The sequence below is a fragment of the Lepidochelys kempii genome, chromosome 25 (genome assembly GCF_965140265.1).
Source record: "Lepidochelys kempii isolate rLepKem1 chromosome 25, rLepKem1.hap2, whole genome shotgun sequence".
NCBI classification, from domain to species: domain Eukaryota; kingdom Metazoa; phylum Chordata; order Testudines; family Cheloniidae; genus Lepidochelys; species Lepidochelys kempii.
In genome coordinates, this window is record NC_133280.1 from 12,470,018 (window position 1) to 12,488,444 (window position 18,427).

Below are 18,427 nucleotides of genomic sequence, written 5' to 3' on the forward strand. Positions count from 1 at the left end.
GACTGGAACAGGGGTATGGAAGATCTTGCTGAACAATTACTACTTAGCGATTTCCTTTAAGCGGCAATTTAATTTTCGTGCCTGCTTGACACAAACTTGAAAGGAGGTGGTTAAGAAATGCACTAACTCAGCTGGATTGAAATTAGATGCATGTTTAGAGAGTCAACAGTACTGTATGCTTGGCAGCCCCTACAGGGAGAAAACTTGGATTTGTATGTCCCTCTTCCCTAACAAGATCAGAAAAGGACAAGCCCGTGGATGGAGGGGGTGGGGGAAGGTGGCAACTACCCAGGGCTCGGGGGCCCCCAGCCACCACAGTGGTGGCTGGGCGCCTCTGGCCCTTTTAGATTGCCCGGGCGGGCAGCTGAACAGGCTCCTAAGCGAGCGCGGGGCGGTAACGGCGTCGGCGAAGGCCGCCGGGCGGGCATGTGGAAGCCCTGGCCATGCCGGAAGAGCGCGACCAGCCGCACAGTTGGCAGCTTGCTAGGTACCAGCCAGCGCAGGCAGCAGCAGCTCACTGGGCATCAGCTGCACAGACCGCATCCACGCAGGCTGGGGGCCCATTGACTGTTCTGCCCTGGGGCCTGGAATTGCTGTTGGCGGGCCTGGAAAAGGGTCACCATGGAAGCACCACTGGAAATTGTGGATTTAGGCCACTTCAGCTGTGGCCTCTGAATACTAAGGTCTTAACAATACAGCTGTACCAGGTCCAACATTCGCCATTACAAAACCACGCCAGGAACAATGAACATGATGCACATGCCACGTGGCCCTTCCACTAGAGGCTGCACTCGCATTGAGCCACGGATTAATACTGCTGCAGAAATCAAAGTACCCAAAGCTGCTACATCCTTGTGATGCAACACAGGAGCCTCACAAGTATGTAACTATGGCAGGACGGTAACAATAACCAGGCCACTCATTGCTATTGTCTGTAGCATGAACACGACCCAAAGGCAAGGACATCTGAGTCGCATGCTTTGCTTAGGACCATTTCATCTACCCGCTGCCAGTAGCAAGCTTCCGCCCCCGGAAAAAGGTCTTGAATTCTCCTCCCTACCTTGTTTAAAGCATGCACAGGAATGTTGGGGGCATCAATGTCCTTCAGGTCTCTTTCAGCATCATACTTGAGATCATTGGAGACGCTGAACCTAAAAGAAAGCAGAGGAGCTGGTTGTCTTGAGGAGACAGCCTGTGTAGAGTTTAGTGCATATGCAAGTATGAGATCAAGAGTTCTGACTACAGAAACGGGAGGTGTAGCAAAACTTCCCATACACCTCAACACAAGACACTACAGCAGCCTCAAGTCCTGAACAGGAACTGCCATTTGTGATAAGATGTGCAGAGATTCTGCACTATACACCCATCCGTTAGGGGCTTGATTCCGCACCACGCAAGTCCAGGGATATCTCCCATCGACTTCAAAGGGAGCAGGAACAAGCTCTAGCGTCCTCTCCACTTGGTACATGGTTTGCCTCTCCAAAGTATTGTACTAATCCTCTACAGCATAAATATTTTCAGCGGACAGGCACAGAGAGGTGGAAATGACTTGCCCAAGGCCACAGAGTGAGTCAGATACAAAGCTGGCACTCAGGAATTCCTGGCGCCTGGCCTTAAGTTAACTTTCCAAGCTCTTACAGTAAAGAAGGGAAACTTACCACAGAGATTTCTTCCTCCCCTTCAGATAATTTTCAAAGATGATCCCAGCAACTGTCCTGCCCTTTCCAACCCCAGCACCATCGCCAATGAGGAACCCAGCTCGCTGCTCGTTGGGTAGTAAAACTTCATGTTGCTGCAAATTCAAAACCAGAATTAGGAATTAACCCTGATTTGCCCTTTGCTAGTGCCTTTCATCTGCAGGGCTCAGAGCACCTCACCGATTAACCCTCAGAGCTCCCAAAGAGGCAGGTCTTGCACACGTCTCAAAGTAAACTGAAGCCTGGAGAGTTAAGTGACAATACAGTGGCAGATCAGGGAATAGGTCCCCAGGGCCTGATCATCAGAAGTGCTGAGCACCCACAATTCTGGCTGAAGTCAATGGGAGCTGAGGGCACTTGGCACCTTTGAAAATCAGGTCCCATGAGTCTTCATTCCCAGTCCCCTTGCTTTAGACAACACGCCCTTACAAGACATTTAAAATCTGTGTCCAAATCCAGTGCTTCCAAGCTCTATTTTCTATACAAGAGGCTATTTGGAAACTCAGCCTAATATCTTATTTAAGAATGGCACAGTGTATTTTTATTACTATCTACCCATGAAAGAGAGCTGAGCAAGGTGGATCTGGCATACCTGGCAGGCATACACGATGGCCTCCAGCTGTAGTGCAGAGAGTAACCCGTTGTCAGCAACTGAGCTTGGAAGGGACAGGGTATAGGTAATGTCAGGCGGGGGAACGCTGGAGAGAGTGCTTGTTTCAACCACGCGGTCCGGGTGCTGCTTCCCAATCTTAGCTGGAAGGGAGACACAGGAAACAGTCAAATAATTGATGTTTGCACTTCTATGGAGCATTTCATCCAAGGACCTCAAAGCACTTCACAAACCTCCCAACACCCGAATGCTAAGTGTTATCCTCATCTTCCAGATGGGGAACTGAGGCAAAGAGGTTAAGTGACTTCTCCAAGGCCAGTCAGCCAGCAGCAGAGTTGGGAATATAACAAAGAGGTCCTGACTATATGTTTCTTCTAAACACTGCACTTTGCTCCCTTTGGCAAAAGGATTCCTGGCAATCCCCAAAATCGCCAGCCCCTTTTTTCAGGGGAAAATGTAGATTGCTGAAAATCTGCTCAGCCCCACCTTCAATAAAAAGCAACGGCCAGATCTGCTGTTAAACCAGGGAGACCCCAGAGACTGGAACAGCATACAGGCCCAGGGAAGCCGGCCTGCAAAGTTTAGCTACAAAAATGTGCATGTAGGGGGCTGCAATGCAACACCAATGTCCTCAGCTGCAAAAAACAGGGAATATTAGGCCGAGCAGCAAGGGCTCCAAAATCAGTTTCCCACCATCTGACAGCAAGGCAAAATGAAAAAGCTGCCACACAACTCACATTTTGAAGGTACATAATCTGCATAGGTCTCTGTGTGCCCCAACTCCTCCGTTTCTTCCTCATCACCTTCATCATCCTCCTCTGCCTGAGTCTGTGACTGAAATTAAACATAATGTTGATTGAATATTAATATCCCTCAGAGCTTTGGACATGTGGTTTTAGGTACATGCCAAGCACCATCATTTAAACCATCCCATCCCAAGCACACAAACTTGCCCCTCAACTTCAACTCATCTCATTGATACAACACAGCAGCACAGGGCAAACTGACTGAGGGGGCCTCTCCCATGTGGTCCAGGAAGTGCACTGCAAGCCACCTTTACAGCCCAGTCCATACTGTACTAGGGAGCAGCGATAAGAGCAGTTTCTAAGATGGTTTGGCTGGTCAGTGTGAGCAGGACCCAACTGTGCTCTAACTTGAGCCACACAAGGGATCAAAACCAGTTTAGAACATGGCATGGTCCCACTTACCGTGGGTGCCAAACCACATCATTTTAAACCAGAATAGCCTTTAAATACTGTTAGCTAATGTGGTTTAGAGCTCAGTTGTAGAGGAAGCAGATATGACTCCCTCGAATCAGTGAGGCTCCAATGAGGGAAATTTAAGACTCTCTGGGGGAAGGGCAATGGCTAGAGAAACATCTGACTGATTCTTAAATCATGACTTTTCCAGGGGAGACCTTTAGCCAGATCCTTTTTTTCATATCTGGGTAAGTGCCTCTTGCCTGTTCCCGCAGAGTCAGATGCTCTTCCTCACCTGATAGCTTATGAGGAGTGGGGTGTTTGGGGGATGGTCTTCCAAACTTTCTAAGCCTGTGAACGGTCTGCTGGGAGAGAACAGCTGGAATAGAAAACACACATCTGAGAAAGCAGCCTTAATACCCATCCATCCAAACCAACAGTGACAGGTCATGAAAGGAAAGCACAAAATCCACTTTTGCCCTGTGCCCAGGACTGAGGTACTTATATATTACAGTGGCTTGATTCAGGAAGTAAATGAAAATTGCTCTGCATGCCTCTTCCACGTTGTATGTATCACACGCATGCTGGAGAACTAGCCAAGAAGGCTATTTTCCCATGAAGAGTGAGAATGTTTTGTATGTGGACGCAGACATGGCGAGAGTGTGCATGTGTGCTTCCTTCCATGCTGTGAACGTGCCTGCAAAACAGCAGTCTTACCTACAACGTCGTAACAGCAGCATGTGTGTTAAAACGGGTCATCTTGAAATGCCACCTTTGCCCTCAAATGCTGAACACCCCAGGTCGTAGCTTCATCTTTGACATGTTGTGTTTATTCACCTGCCTTCCAATCATGTTTATGAATTATGTGTACAAATCCTGCCACTTTCAGGGGATTTATAAGTCAAGTATCCCTTTCAACATCTGAATGGTGTTCTCAAGGGCACCATGAGTTCTCTCTGCAGTGGGCATTCATGAACAGAGGGCTGCTTTCCTGTCTGTCTTGGAAGCAGCTCTGTAGAAAACTGCCGCGCCACTCCCGAAACATTGTGGTTTAAGACTCTAAAGCAGTGCTGCGGGTTTTCTCAACGCTTTCTGCTCAGCAGCATCAGTGGCTTCATTCTGCATTGGGGAACTCAACCAGGAACCCTGGGAGTCATCAACCAATGGGATCATACTGCAGTATGGGATAGCTGGAGATCTCTGGATGAAAAGTGCTACGTCAGAGCTCATTATGGTCATAACATCTGCAGGCACCACACCAAAACTAGTAAAGAGGGCTCCCAAGACACTTCCAGCTGGGAAGACACAATTGATGAGAACCTTTTTCTGGCTCTGCACTACCAAAACCATACTGGAATTTCCTGAAAGGAAGAACCAAGTCAAGCCAGAAAATCAGGGAGTCCAAAAGTAATCAACTGCTCCACAAGCACCAGCGCTTCCAATTTACAGCCAGAGACGGGTGCCAAGTACATACAGACAGACACCCTCCAAAGGCAGAAGTGAGCCATGGGAAGGTCATAAGCAAACTCTCTATAATTGTTTACTAAGAAAGCAAGCAAGAAAGAAATTGTCCTCCATTACTGGAAGTCTGAGTCAGAATTACCAGAAAGAAGCTGGCAGAGATGTTTGCAGTGCCAACAAATCTGGAGAGCAGGTACAAAAGTTTCTACTCAGGCACTAGAAAAGACTCAGACCTCCCCATTCCATTGGAATGGAAGGGCAGAGTAGCCTCAGCTCTGACAAGGAAAGATGATTCTTTATTGCAAAGATAACCCAGATCTTTCCTTGACTCATGGCATCTTCAGCGTATAAGCTTAGATATACCAATATGGCTGTTGTGTACAGATCTCACTGGTGCCCCTAGATCTTCATCTCAGGTGGAACAGTGTCCTAAAGAAAGTGGTGGATGTCCCACTGCTTGGGGCATTAAGAAAATGTACTCCAGGGAACAATTCTGCAGCGATAAGGAGTTGGACTGGATGATCTAATAGGCCAGTTCCAATTCTAATTTCTACAATTCCTCCCCTTCTCTATTCCGATCCACACACTAGTTTACTCCTCTCTGTAACATATGTTCCATGTAGGAAAATACTGTGTGAAAGATACACACTCCACATATAGGAACAGAGGGAAGAATGCAGGAGAGATGCTCACTTAATAAAGCAACTGACATTTGTATAACTGAATATTCATTTTATTCAATTGTTTCCCTCCTTGTCTTATTTTATTTCCCTTTTGTGCCTATTTCATTAATACAACAATAGGAAATGAAATTGTCAGTTGACAAGTTGACTCCTCTCTGTATAAATATTACTCCTCTGGATCTGGCTGGGAGGAAGTTTTTAAAAAGTGCCTTGAATGATCAACATTACTAAAATGCATTGACAGGTCAAAAAAACTCCAGCTGCATGCTTCAAAGGGTTAATCTTTGCTTTACTGATTTGAAGAACTCAAGGGGTTCTTTAAAATGGTCGTGAGAAATCATATTAGATTACAATGAGTATTTTTAAATGACATTTCACAATCCCCGTACAAATTATGCAACTGCGTTTTGTCTGCTGAATGCCTAAGATATTTTGCGGGGTGGTTTGCCTTCCCACAGTCCCTCTTCCAGAAATGATAAAACAGAACTAATGTGTCGTTATAAACGCCTCTTCCCCCTATTAGTTGTAACATCTCATCTGGGATGAGCAAATAAGGCCTGTCATGGAGTCCATCTATTCCCTTCTCAAGGGTGTAGTCACCCACATTCTGAATGGAGGCTCGATCTACAGCATATGGATCAAAATTTATCAGTGAGGCTTAGAAATGCAGAGTCTAATTGTGAAGTGTTCCCCAAATTTTCTTCCTCTCACACTGAGTAAACATCCTCCCCCACTAAAAGGCAACAGATGTAAAATTGAAAAAAAGGAAATGCTCTTTACGTAACCTACCATTTGCTTGTGGAACTCACTGCCACATGACATTATTGACGCAGAGAGCTTAGTAAGATTTTAAACAGTATTAAATACGAGAAATTCTACTGCTACATTAATATGATAAAAAATAAAAGGTCAAACCCTCATGTTTCAGGGCATAAACTAACTACTAACTGATAGGGGTTAGGAAGAAGGTTACCCTATAGGGAGCTTATTCCAGAACAGGCATCTTCTTGCACCTTTCTCTGAAGCATCTGGTCCTAGTCACTATCAGAAATAGGACCCTGGACTAGCAGGACCAGCAATGCAATTCCCATTAGCAGAGTGCATGCTGGAGCCTGGGACATGTCAAAGGGAGATGCTGGCTAATACCTCCTCACTAGCCTTCACTTGTAAAAACTTCCAAAATTAACACATCAGACATTTCGAGCTTCGAAGTTAGACAATGAAATTTACAAGTGTCCTAACAATGCTTCATGACTCTATCTTGTTTCTATGGAAACAGATATTTGATCAACCAAAATGGAATAAAATCACCATATCAGAACTGATTAGGATCACGTCAGGCTGAGTTATTCCTGACATCACACAACTGATGGCTGATTTTTATACTGCAGCTCTGTTAAAGCAGTATATGGCTATGGAAAAGCAAAAACATCTGCAATCTTATGGAATATTAATATTATTGTGGTATGAATACACCAGAGGAGATTATTCACATGATGTTTATCTTGCAACAATCATACAAGCAGTGTAATAATCTCACATTATCATGGGCTGAAGGCTAACTTTCACCTCATGACCTTGCAATACATTGCTCGCTTGTCTTCTTTAATATAATGAAAATTGTGTACTGAAAATTCAGATAAAAAAAACTATACCACTCAGTGCTCTCTATCAGGTGATCTATTTTGCCAGTATACTGCGAATTCCAGACACCTATGCAAAAATGAAACTGAAATCCTGGTGCTGCATGTACTAAATTAACTCATTCTGTGAGGAAATGCTCGGAATGCTCAGAACAATCAATTAAAAAACCCTCAGAATACGGAGAGCAAAGATAAAACAATGTTCAAAACAATTAGCTATTTTTTCCACAAGGAAATCACTGACAAATGGAACGCCACTGAGCTAATTGTCCTGTTATGAACCCAATCAGTGTGAAGGAAGGTCATTTTAATTGGCAGACAGGAAGATATAAATGGCAGCATCCAACAGTAACAGTGGCTATTGTTCTGACAAAGTGAGTTAGTTTCACACACCCACAAAACATTACCCATTTCTCTTGCTTTCTTTGTGCTGCTCGGCATATTATTATTGTATATCTTATACATCTACAACTGAAGACTTTTCACATGTCAAATCCTGAACATAGCTTATGTGTTTAAAAAACATACACTCAAAGGAGCTACATTCTTAACAGTGTTTTAAGCTTCCACGTTAAAAAAAATAAATGAAAGAATGGGCATAATAAGACATCAGCAACTTCAATGCATCCAAGTGTGGTCTCTTCAGACATTTCTTTGATTAAAACAGTTCAGCTCTTCCTTTCCCCTCAAGCGTCTTGTGCTCTATGTTCAAACTTGTCTAGTTACTGGCCTATCTACCTTCGGCTATGTCTAAACTACAAGCTAGGGCTGTGCATACTTGAGCTAGCGTAAGTACAAACAGCAGCGTAGACATGGTAGCAGTGAGTACAAACTCACCTGAAACCAGTGAGTCTGCTCGAAGAGAGAATGTCAGAGTTACAATTTAAGGCCAGAAGAGATCACCAGATAATCTAGTCTGAACTCCTGCATATCACAGGCCACCAACATCATCCATCACCTACATACTAAACCCAAGACTGAGCATGGGAATCACACCCCTAGCTCGTATTGCAGACATAGCCTTAGATCAGCGGTTCTCAAATTGTGGATCGGGACCCCAAAGTGGATGGCAACCCGGTTTTAATGGGGTCGCCAAGGCTGCCATTAGACTTGCTTTCCACAGGGGTCTGTATGACAGCTAACAAAGGACAGTGGTGTACTGGGAAACAAAGTGCATGATAGTGAGCACTCACTATGAAATCAAAACTAGAGATTTGTCACATTTCTGTGCTACCAGTTCATCTAACTATCCAAACTCCTCCCCAATACCAGTGGCTGATATCAGGTTGTACAATAATAAATGAGCAGTACTAATTAACTGGATGGAAAGGAGGGAGTGGGGTGTTGTTTAATGGGCATCCACACTAAAAACTAGAGTGTTTTGGAGCTAGTTTCAAAACAATATAGGGTTTGAATTTTCCTGCTGTCACAAAAGAAGAAGAAATATTTGCCATAGAAAAGGAATGTATGATAGACATAGGTACTGGGACAGCTCAACGTAGCATAACAATCTAGCTGAAAATATTTCTAATGGACCCAATGCAACATACACTGTAGCTACCCTTCCTGTGGGCAGCTTGATGGCTGAATGTCCTAAGAACACACTTTCACTGGGATGCTGAACATACCTACTTCACCAGGCTGTGGGGAGGCTAAGCTAATGTTTGTACAGTGCTTTGAAAGAGTGCAAAGTATTACTTACAGGTGTGTACTCATTTCAATGGACTACGCCAGTGCAACAAGGTCCCACAATGAAGAGGTTCAAAATCAGGGACTGAACCTGATTTCAAAGCTGGAGCCCTTTGAAATGTCATTAGAATGGGGTGTCCAGAGCCCTCCCTGAGACACTGAATCAGCCTCACTGGCAGCAGCACGTCATCTGGGTCTCAAGGGAGGACTGCTTCACCCCTAATGGATTTCCTAATTCCTGGGGCAGATATTTGGTAACAGAGCTGCAAGATCAGGTCTTGAGACTTGAATTTCTGAGTTGGGAGGAAAGGAGAGGGACTTTCACTTACCTCTATCTGGTTCTGTTGCGACGTGTTTATATCCCATATTGTTGGCACATGGTTCAGGCTGTCGGCAGGCAGGAAGTCCTGAGCATCAGCAATGTCGGAGAGGGAGTCTGCGGGGGATGAGAAGAGGGAGTTGTTGGAGAGCTCATCGAGGTATGAAGAATCCTGAAATGGAAAGAAAAGCCCTTGGTTACAGGAGATGATAACAAGGTGCCTCAAAGGTTCTGTCTTGTACTCACGTGCACAGACTGAGTTTAATTTCATAATATTAAATGGACAGCTTTGTTACATCTATGCTCCATGGTGCTTAGAAATGAACTGGTAAACGAAGACAGCCACTCAGAACAGCTGGGTTAAAATCTATAATCCCAGTTTCTTGACACAGTAGGAAAAAGTGCTGGTGCAATGTACAGGAACCCAAGTCAGACTCTTTGGAAACACTTTTAGGTTGTGACTCGCCAAGTGCAAATCAGTATGAGAGAGGATCAAAGGACAGGACAGCACCAGTCACTCTGATCTTCATATTTAATTAAAAAAACCTGAGCACTAGTGAAAGGTGCCAGATCTAAAGTCCTCTACGTATCCACAAAACAGGTACAGCATAGATAGCAACAGCACTAACTATTCTCCCATCCCAACATGATGCTACCTATCTCTTACTATTATTTGTATTACAATAGCACCTAGAGGCCCCAGCCAAGATCAAAACTCCATCATGCCAGGTGCTGCACCAAAATTTAGCAAGAGACAGTCCTGCCACAAAAAGCTTACAGTCTAAGCAGACAAGTCAGTCAAAGGGAGGATTATCAGCCCCATTTTACAGCTGGGGAACTGAGGCCCAGAACGATGAAGTGACTTGCCAAGGTCATGCAGGGAGCCTGTAGCAGAACTGAGAATAGAACTCAGGTCTCCTGAGTCCCAGTCGAGGGCCTTGACCACAAGGCCACCCCTTCCTCAACTGGACAAAAAGGGAGCACCTTTCAGTTAAGGGGTCACTCTCCATCCTTAATCATTCCTTGGTGTCTCTGCTGAGACTGCCCACGATAGCTCTACTTTGCGCCAGTCCAGTTATGATGGTTTGGAGCATGTGAACGCCTCGTAACTAAGAACTGGAATGAGCCCCACCCCATGCCATTTACAATCTCCTCCACTTCTCCATCCAGCTCCTTATTTGGTTGTATGATCTCCAAATAGGCATGACAATCAAAAGCCAAGAACGCAGGTCTAAACAGAGAGTCTATTGGGAAACTTGCGTAGAACGCTATCCCCGCCTAGCACACTGCCTGATTCTACCCATTGACTTCATTCACTCTCGCCATTAAATCTCTCTGTAAAACACGGAGGGAAAGGTCAGCCTTCTGTTTACCTTACAGCAGTTTATCTTAAAGTGCCGTGCTATGCCGTCCAGTGCTCAGGTGGAGAAGTATTAGTGTGCTGCAGGTATTGCAGGATGGACCAATAGGTCCTTCCGTCTCTACCATGAGGAGTCTGCCAATATAAACAGCTTGCTATTTCTTGTGAGGGGGTGAAATTTGTAGACATGAAGACAATTTAGGCCCTTTGTTGCTGCTAGGACAGATAACCAAATGTCTGTGGTGGCATCCCAGTATGGCTGCCAACAGGCCTCTGATACGAGCTGTCTTTGCACTTCATTTCCAGTTAAAGGCCTGTTTTCTACTGATCTAGCTGCAGAATAGGAAGACAGCCAAAGGATTTTAAAATCCTCGCCCTGACTGAGAAAGCTGTCTGGAACTGTATCCCTGATGATGCCACAGCACGACTGGTTGCTAAGCTCCGTGACTTTATCCTCACGCACAATTATTTCAAATTTGGTGACCATAGACACCTCCAGACCCGTGGCACCGCTATGGGCACCCGCATGGCCCCACAATATGCCAACATTTTTATGGCTGACCTGAAACAACGCTTCCTCAGCTCTCGTCCACTCACGCCCCTTCTCTACCTACGCTACATTGATGACATCTTCATCATCTGGACCCATGAGAAGGAAACCCTGGAGGAACTCCACCACGATTTTAATAGCTTCCACCCCACCATCAACCTCAGCCTGGACCAATCTACATGGGAGGTCCACTTCCTGGACACCATGGTGCAAATAAGTGACGGTCACGTTAACACCACCCTATACCGAAAACCCACCGACCGCTATGTCTACCTTCATGCCTCCAGCTTCCATCCCGGACACACCACACGATCCATTGTCTACAGCCAAGCACGGAGGTACAACCCCATTTGCTCCAACCCCTCAGACAGAGACCAACACCTACAAGATCTTCATCAAGCATTCTCAAAACCACGATACTCACACGAGGAAATAAGGAAACAGATCAACAGAGTCAGACGTGTACCCAGAAGCCTCCTGCTGCAAGACAAGCCCAAGAAAGAAACCAACAGAACTCCACTGGCCATCACATACAGTCCTCGGCTAAAACCTCTCCAACGCATCATCAGTGATCTACAAACCATCCTGGACAACGATTCCTCACTTTCGCAGGCCTTGGGAGGCAGGCCAGTCCTCGTCCACAGACAACCCGCCAACCTGAAGCATATTCTCACCAGCAACTACACACCACACCATAGTAACTCTAACTCAGGAACCAATCCATGCAACAAACCTGGATGCCAACTCTGCCCACATATCTACACCAGAGACACATCACAGGACCTAACCAGATTAGCCACACCATCATTGGTTCATTCACCTGCACGTCCACCAATATAATATACGCCATCATGTGCCAGCAATGCCCCTCTGCTATGTACATCAGCCAAACTGGACAGTCCCTATGTAAAAGGATAAATGGACACAAATCAGATATTAGGAAAGGCAATATACAAAAACCTGTAGGAGAACACTTCAACCTCCCTGGACACACAAGAGCAGATTTAAAGGTAGCCATCCTGCAGCAAAAAAAACTTCAGGACCAGACTTCAAAGAGAAACTGCTGAACTTCAGTTCATTTGCAAATTTGACACCATCAGCTCAGGATTAAACAAAGACTGTGAATGGCTCGCCAAGGACAAAAGCAGTTTCTCCTCCCTTGGTGTTCACACCTCAACTGCTAGAAGAGGGCCTCATCCTCCCTGATTGAACTAACCTCGTTATCCCTAGCCTGATCCTTGCTTGCATATTTATACCTGCCTCTGGAAATTTCCACTACATGCATCCGACGAAGTGGGTATTCACCCACGAAAGCTTAGGCTCCAATACGTCTGTCTATAAGGTGCCACAGGACTCTTTGCTGAATTCCCTTGGGTTGTTCCTGAGGGTTTCTGGCCAAAAGCTAGGGAAGACTCCCTCCTGATTGCTATTTTGCAGTATTTAAAACCAGCAGGACTTGTCCTTTCATTCCCGTCCCAGCTAATGTCTGATATGGCTCCCTGTAGCTACACTGGAGCTGTAGGTGTGGTAGCCAGCAGCTGACATGTGGAGCCCAGTACACGAAGTAAGAGAGGCTGTGGGAACGGTGAGTACACTGGGGATTACTGAAGCATTGACGGGGTACAGGCTGACTAACGGACATGGGAGTAGCGCTTACACGGCACTTTTAGACAGGTACTCCCATCCTCCCTGTGAGAGATCAATGCTTGTGTGAATGCATCGCTCTTACCAGTCTTCCCCCCCAACGAGGGAAGCTCAGGCGCCCATTTAGGGTTCTAGCTCTTAACAGTCCTGTGGCTGTGTTTTGGGTCACCCAGCACCAGGAGTTTTCAAAAACTGAATTCAACATTTGGGTTTGTCATGTTGGAATTAAACAGTCTCCAGAAACAAGAGTCACGCTACAGGGTAATGACAGGGAAAGTATCTGGGTAAGCACCACCATTGATATCCTCCTCCTTGACCAGACGCAGTGTCAACGTGTCCATTCAGAGAGACTCCATACCACAAGAATTGGCCTCCAGCTGTGCCTGACATACAGAAGTGCTCTGGGCCTGCCAGCTCTGCTCCTAATAGAATTGGAGCTAGCTGAACAATACAAGGCGCTGTCACCCCAGTCCACGCACACAAAGCTAAAGGAGCACAAGGCCAGGTTCAAAGACGACTCCCAGTCTCCCCGACAACAGCAAAACGCCCCCCTTCCTGTAATCTAATATAGGGCTTAACTAAAGAATTGCAGGACAGTCAATGTCGTACTGAAGCTAGAGTTATTCATACAATTAAGATATTTTTAAATTAATCTCCCAGCTCTCAAGATCTGTGTCACCTTCAACTATCCCACCTAATTCCAATCCCCTGCAATGCCACCAGCTGAGCAACTCAACTTTCCATGCTGCTGAAATGTGTCAAGTCACCTCACTGCTTTTCCTCTTTCCCAACTCTCACTTCCAAGAACAAATCCTACTGGAGTGTAATGGTCCCTGCTGCCTGGGACCACCCTCAAAATCTAGCCTCCTGTACTAGATCTGCAACCCTGGAAAGAGCAAAGATATGGGCCATGTAGAATTTAATTTATGGAACCAAAACCCCCCAGTGCAACAATTGTTCTGTTCACTCAGAGGTACAAAAACAAGTGAGAGAGAATTCTTCTCGATACAATCAGTTCCAAGTATTTAACACATCAGGGCCTATTCAATGAATGAAAGAGTGAGGGCTGGACAGAACCTCTCAGCAGTAGCTCTCACAGGAAAACTGCACCCGTTTCAGGTGGCTCAGTGATTCTGCAGAAGTTACTCACAGAACACCAGCTAAAGAGGCAGTAGTTGTGCTTCCCTGTATGTCTACAGAGCACTTAGCACATCTGGGAGCTACGGTAATACAAGTAAGTGAGGGGAGAGATTTTTCTCCTAGAACTTCAGTCCAGAAATCCATAGCTATAGCGGTGGGGTCTGTCATTGTTCTGTCCACGTGACGTAGAACAGCCACGGCTAAAATGTCCAGTCCTGAGACAAGGCTGTGCTAGTTTCAGTATCAGAGGAACAGCCGTGTTAGTCTGTATTCGCAAAAAGAAAAGGAGGACTTGTGGCACCTTAGAGACTAACCAATTTATTTGAGCATGAGCTTTCGTGAGCTACAGCTCACTTCATCAGATGTTTACCGTGGAAACTGCAGCAGACTTTATATACACACAGAAATCATGAAACAATACCTCCTCCCACCCCACTGTCCTGCTGGTAATAGCTTATCTAAAGTGATCAACAGGTGGGCCATTTCCAGCACAAATCCAGGTTTTCTCACCCTATTTCTCAGTAATTCTTTAAAAGATCCTGAATGCGAATACAGAGGAGCCCAACCCAGGACTGGTCATTTCAGGAGAATCACTTGGTATTTGACTGTCAGGGAGAAAAGCAGACACCTGCTTCTGCTCATCTTTCATAGCGCAGGGGTTGTTTGCAAGTTACTGAGCGGCATGCCACTGTGTGAATCTGTTAGTCTCTAAGGTGCCACAAGTCCTCCTTTTCTTTAGGCCAGAGTGTGTATCTGTAGCACAGCAGCCTGCCTCGCAGTGACATCCTGTGTGGACACTACTACAGCACAGGTTTCAGAGGAGCAGCCGGGTTAGTCTGTATCTGCAGAAAGAAAAGGAGGACTTGTGGCACCTTAGAGACTCACCAATTTATTTGAGCAGAAGCTATTTTCCACAGTATGCATCCCATGAAGTGAGCTGTAGCTCACGAAAGCTTATGCTCAAATAAATTGGTGAGTCTCTAAGGTGCCACAAGTCCTCCTTTTCCTTTTACTGCAGCACAGTGAAAGTTCCCTATTGCTTCAAAGTGCAGTTTGCTAAGCTGTGCTCCAGGATTTTCACTGAAGTGTAGCAGTGTCCACACAGGACATTACTGCGCAGCAAGCTGGTGCGCTGCAGATTCATACCCTGGCTTGCCTCGCATTAATTTGTTGTGTAGATGAGCCCTCAGTCGAGGCAAGGAGGTGCAATAAAGAGTTCAGGTTCACATTACACAATGTGAGAACACGATCAACATTGCAACCCTGGTTTGGAATCTGGGAAAAGGACAGGGATTTGCTGAAAGCCGCAGAGCTAAATGATAAGCATCTGTATTTGTGTTCTCAGAGGGAGAGTGGGCATGGCGGAGACCTCACCTCGAATGAGAAAGGGCAAAAAGGACACACGCCGTAGGGCACTGGATGTAAGAACTATTTAGTTTACACAGTGGTTCTCCAATATTTTTACTGTGGAGACCCCTTCATAGCCCCTCTCACAGATGGATCCACCTCAGTACTTAATTCAACACTTTTCAATCTGAGGACCACTGCCGGTTCCCAATCTACAGAGTGAGAACAACTACAGCGTGGTCTCAAGGCATGAGCACGGGGCTAGGAGTCAGTAGGTCTTGGCTGTGCTGCTTACTCATTGTTTAGCCTTGGATAAGTCACTTCAACTTTGTCTCCACTTCCGCATCTGTAAAATACGGATACTGCTACGTATCTCCTGCCTCCCATCTCCCAGAGGTGGTCTGAGAATTAGTTAATATCCATGCAGTGCTTTGAGCATAAGCATTAGTTTAATATAGGTAACAAAAATATCAGTGTAATTTACAGGTCTCGTGCAGCACCCCCCATACTGCATCAACGCCCCCCCCCCCCCCGCCCTCCGTGCCAGCTCCCAAGCCACTACTGCCTGCATTCCAGGGCTCCAGGAAAACTCAAGTCTTCTACAACTCCCCCAAGAGCCAAGCTAAACTCCTCTTCTTCTAGGCTTCTCAGAACTGTCTCTCTTCCCTGATCCTCTCACACTGTAGCTCTTGAGGGCAGGGACTATTTTTATTTTTGTCTGAGATAGTGCTAAGCACAGGGTAAAGACTTCAGAGGTACACTCATACCCGGCAATGGGCTTTGGATCAGGCCCATACTAAACAGGAACACAGCACTTCTTGTTTCTTGCTCAGACTCTGAAGTGCAGCTCCTGCCCTGTAGCAACCTACTGGCCAAAAATGACTTATCAGAGAAGTTAGCAATGGAGTCTGGTCCCTTCCCTTGTTCCACCAAGTGCAGGACTGTTCTCGGTCCCTAAAGAATACTCTCCAAGGGCTAGTCTAACAGTCTTGTTTTAAATGCCATATGATGAGGCTTAGTATATTAGATGATCAAAATGAATCACAAGAAGGAAAGAAATACATAGTAAAGTACAATTTACAAGAGTAAAAGTGTCCCTGGGAGCCAGCTCTTATTGGCTAGTGAATAACCATCCTGAATACGACTGTCTTAGTCACTTAGTGAGGGTATAAGCGAGCAGTGATAGCAGAGGACTTTATTTTATATCACGAAAACTGAGAAATGCCAAGGAACTCTAGGAAACGTCCTCAATCTTCAAAGCAAAAGCCCTACTCAAAGTAATCACACTGGGAACTTGCCTGAGCAAGCGGGACACGACAGCAAACACCACGGTCACGTGCCAGCGACAGCCAGGGCCAAGGAGCCATCCCAGCTAGGTGAGTTTTATTAATTTGTTTTTCCTCTGGAAGGGGATCAGCTCAGGAGCAAATATTTGCAAACACATGTGGCAGAAGTGGAGGAAGGAGGAAGTGGCAGCGAGGACACAGGAGGGTGGCAGCTATGAAGGCAGATAGAGTAGCCATTCTCCATTAGCCCTGAGGGAGCAGAGTGACAGGTGGGCACTCACCATGCGATCTGCTGAACGCTCACCCTGCAGTAGGGCAAACACCCAGACATGAGTGAGCTCATTAGGTCTTCTCGATGCGAACACCCTTTGCCCAGCCTCTCGCGACTAACCTATCCAACTCTTTGCTTGTCACTTTGGGCTGGGACAGGGAATAGGAAATTAACTCCAATGTCAGACATATTAGTGTTGAAAATGACCTCTTGACTTATGCTAGATTTCTGCCCCAGGAGGCTCACAATGTAATTCAGGCAGATGGAAAACGCCAGTTTGTTTAAATGCAAACGGACCCATACACTTAATTTGTGTACCTTCAGTATCAGCAATTCCACAACCAGCCTTGGCAGGTCATTCCACTGTCTCATAGGAAGCTCCAGGAACTATTTTAGTTTCCAGGGACAGAAAGCAAAGGAAAGGACACTAGTTAATTAAGGCTATGTCCACACAGTGCACCTTACAACGGCACGGCTGTGCCGCTGCAGCCGTACCGTTCTAAGGTGCATTGTGTGGCCTCTCTATCGCCAGGAGGGAGCTCTCCCGGTGACAAAATAAAAGCACCTCCAATGAAAGGCGGCAGTTTTGTCACCAGGAGCGCGGCTCCCGCCACTGAAGCACTGTCCACACCGGTGCTTATCGTCGTTAAAACTTTTGTGGTTCCGGGCTGTGCGGTTTTTTCACACCCGAGCTATAAACATTTTAACATCAAAAGGGCCAGTACAGACTTGCCCTCAGCCAACAGCTTGTGAAAAGCAGAGAAGGAGGGTCAGAGTTTAAACACCATGAAGTGTCCCCTTCTGCAATGTGACTGTTCTAAATGGGATACATCTAGCACCCCCCATAAAAGGGCATTATCACCTGGTAATGAGAGGGAGTTTAATCTATGCTGGCTACAGGGAGGTCTTTAGTAGAAAGGTGTCAAATCCTGGATAAGCAGCTGGGAAAAACAGGAAACAAGACTGAGCGGTGGGGCGGGAGGGGACCAGGACACAGATGGTTAAGTTAACAGTGGAGGGTAGGGAAGTCAGAGCAATAGAGGTGCAGCAAGGACTCAAAAGAGGAGTAGGTTCCAAGCTCCTGTGACAAGATCCCTGATTTGGAAAGAATGTTGTTTGCTGTGCTGCCTTTTGCCCCTCTGGAAATGGGTAGCACCTGAGCACTGTAAATCCTTTTGTTGGTGAAGTGGCTTAACACCCTACAGTGGCCACCTGGACAAGGTGTTCTGGAGCGATCAACCCATTTAATCCTCCAGGTGCTTGTTTTGTTCTGCTCCAGACTGACTAGTAGTAGTTAGCACCTCCCATCAGAGTAGATAGAAACTTAGAGATAGTTATTTTCCACTTTACAGAAAGAGAAACTGAAGCGGATGGAATTCTTAGGGCTTATCTAATCCAGGCAAATTGTGCTGGAATAAGATAGGCTGCGAACTTAAAAGCACCACAGCTATTCCAGAATAACTCCCCGTGTGGACAGGAATTTATTCAGGAATAAGACTGTCCTTTTCTGGTTTAGTTTAATCCACTT

At 45.9% G+C, this 18,427-nt stretch overlaps 1 protein-coding gene across 14 annotated transcripts in view; it reads right to left on the bottom strand.

Annotated features, from left to right (window-relative positions):
- SBNO2 (strawberry notch homolog 2) overlaps positions 1 to 18,427 on the bottom strand; it is a 109,201-nt gene that overhangs the window by 26,644 nt on the left and 64,130 nt on the right. For 11 of the 14 annotated variants that reach the window (XM_073324658.1, XM_073324655.1, XM_073324659.1 and 8 more), the window contains 6 exons: positions 9,312 to 9,473; positions 3,802 to 3,885; positions 3,045 to 3,141; positions 2,290 to 2,450; positions 1,659 to 1,792; positions 1,061 to 1,151 (listed from right to left, as the gene is read on the bottom strand). In XM_073324658.1, the coding sequence (XP_073180759.1) occupies positions 1,061 to 1,151; positions 1,659 to 1,792; positions 2,290 to 2,450; positions 3,045 to 3,141; positions 3,802 to 3,885; positions 9,312 to 9,473 (729 nt within the window). Of the gene's footprint in view, positions 1 to 1,060; positions 1,289 to 1,658; positions 1,793 to 2,289; positions 2,451 to 3,044; positions 3,142 to 3,801; positions 3,886 to 9,311; positions 9,474 to 12,031; positions 12,114 to 18,427 lie in introns of those variants that run through there. The other 3 variants (XM_073324661.1, XM_073324660.1, XM_073324664.1) reach the window with 3 other exon arrangements.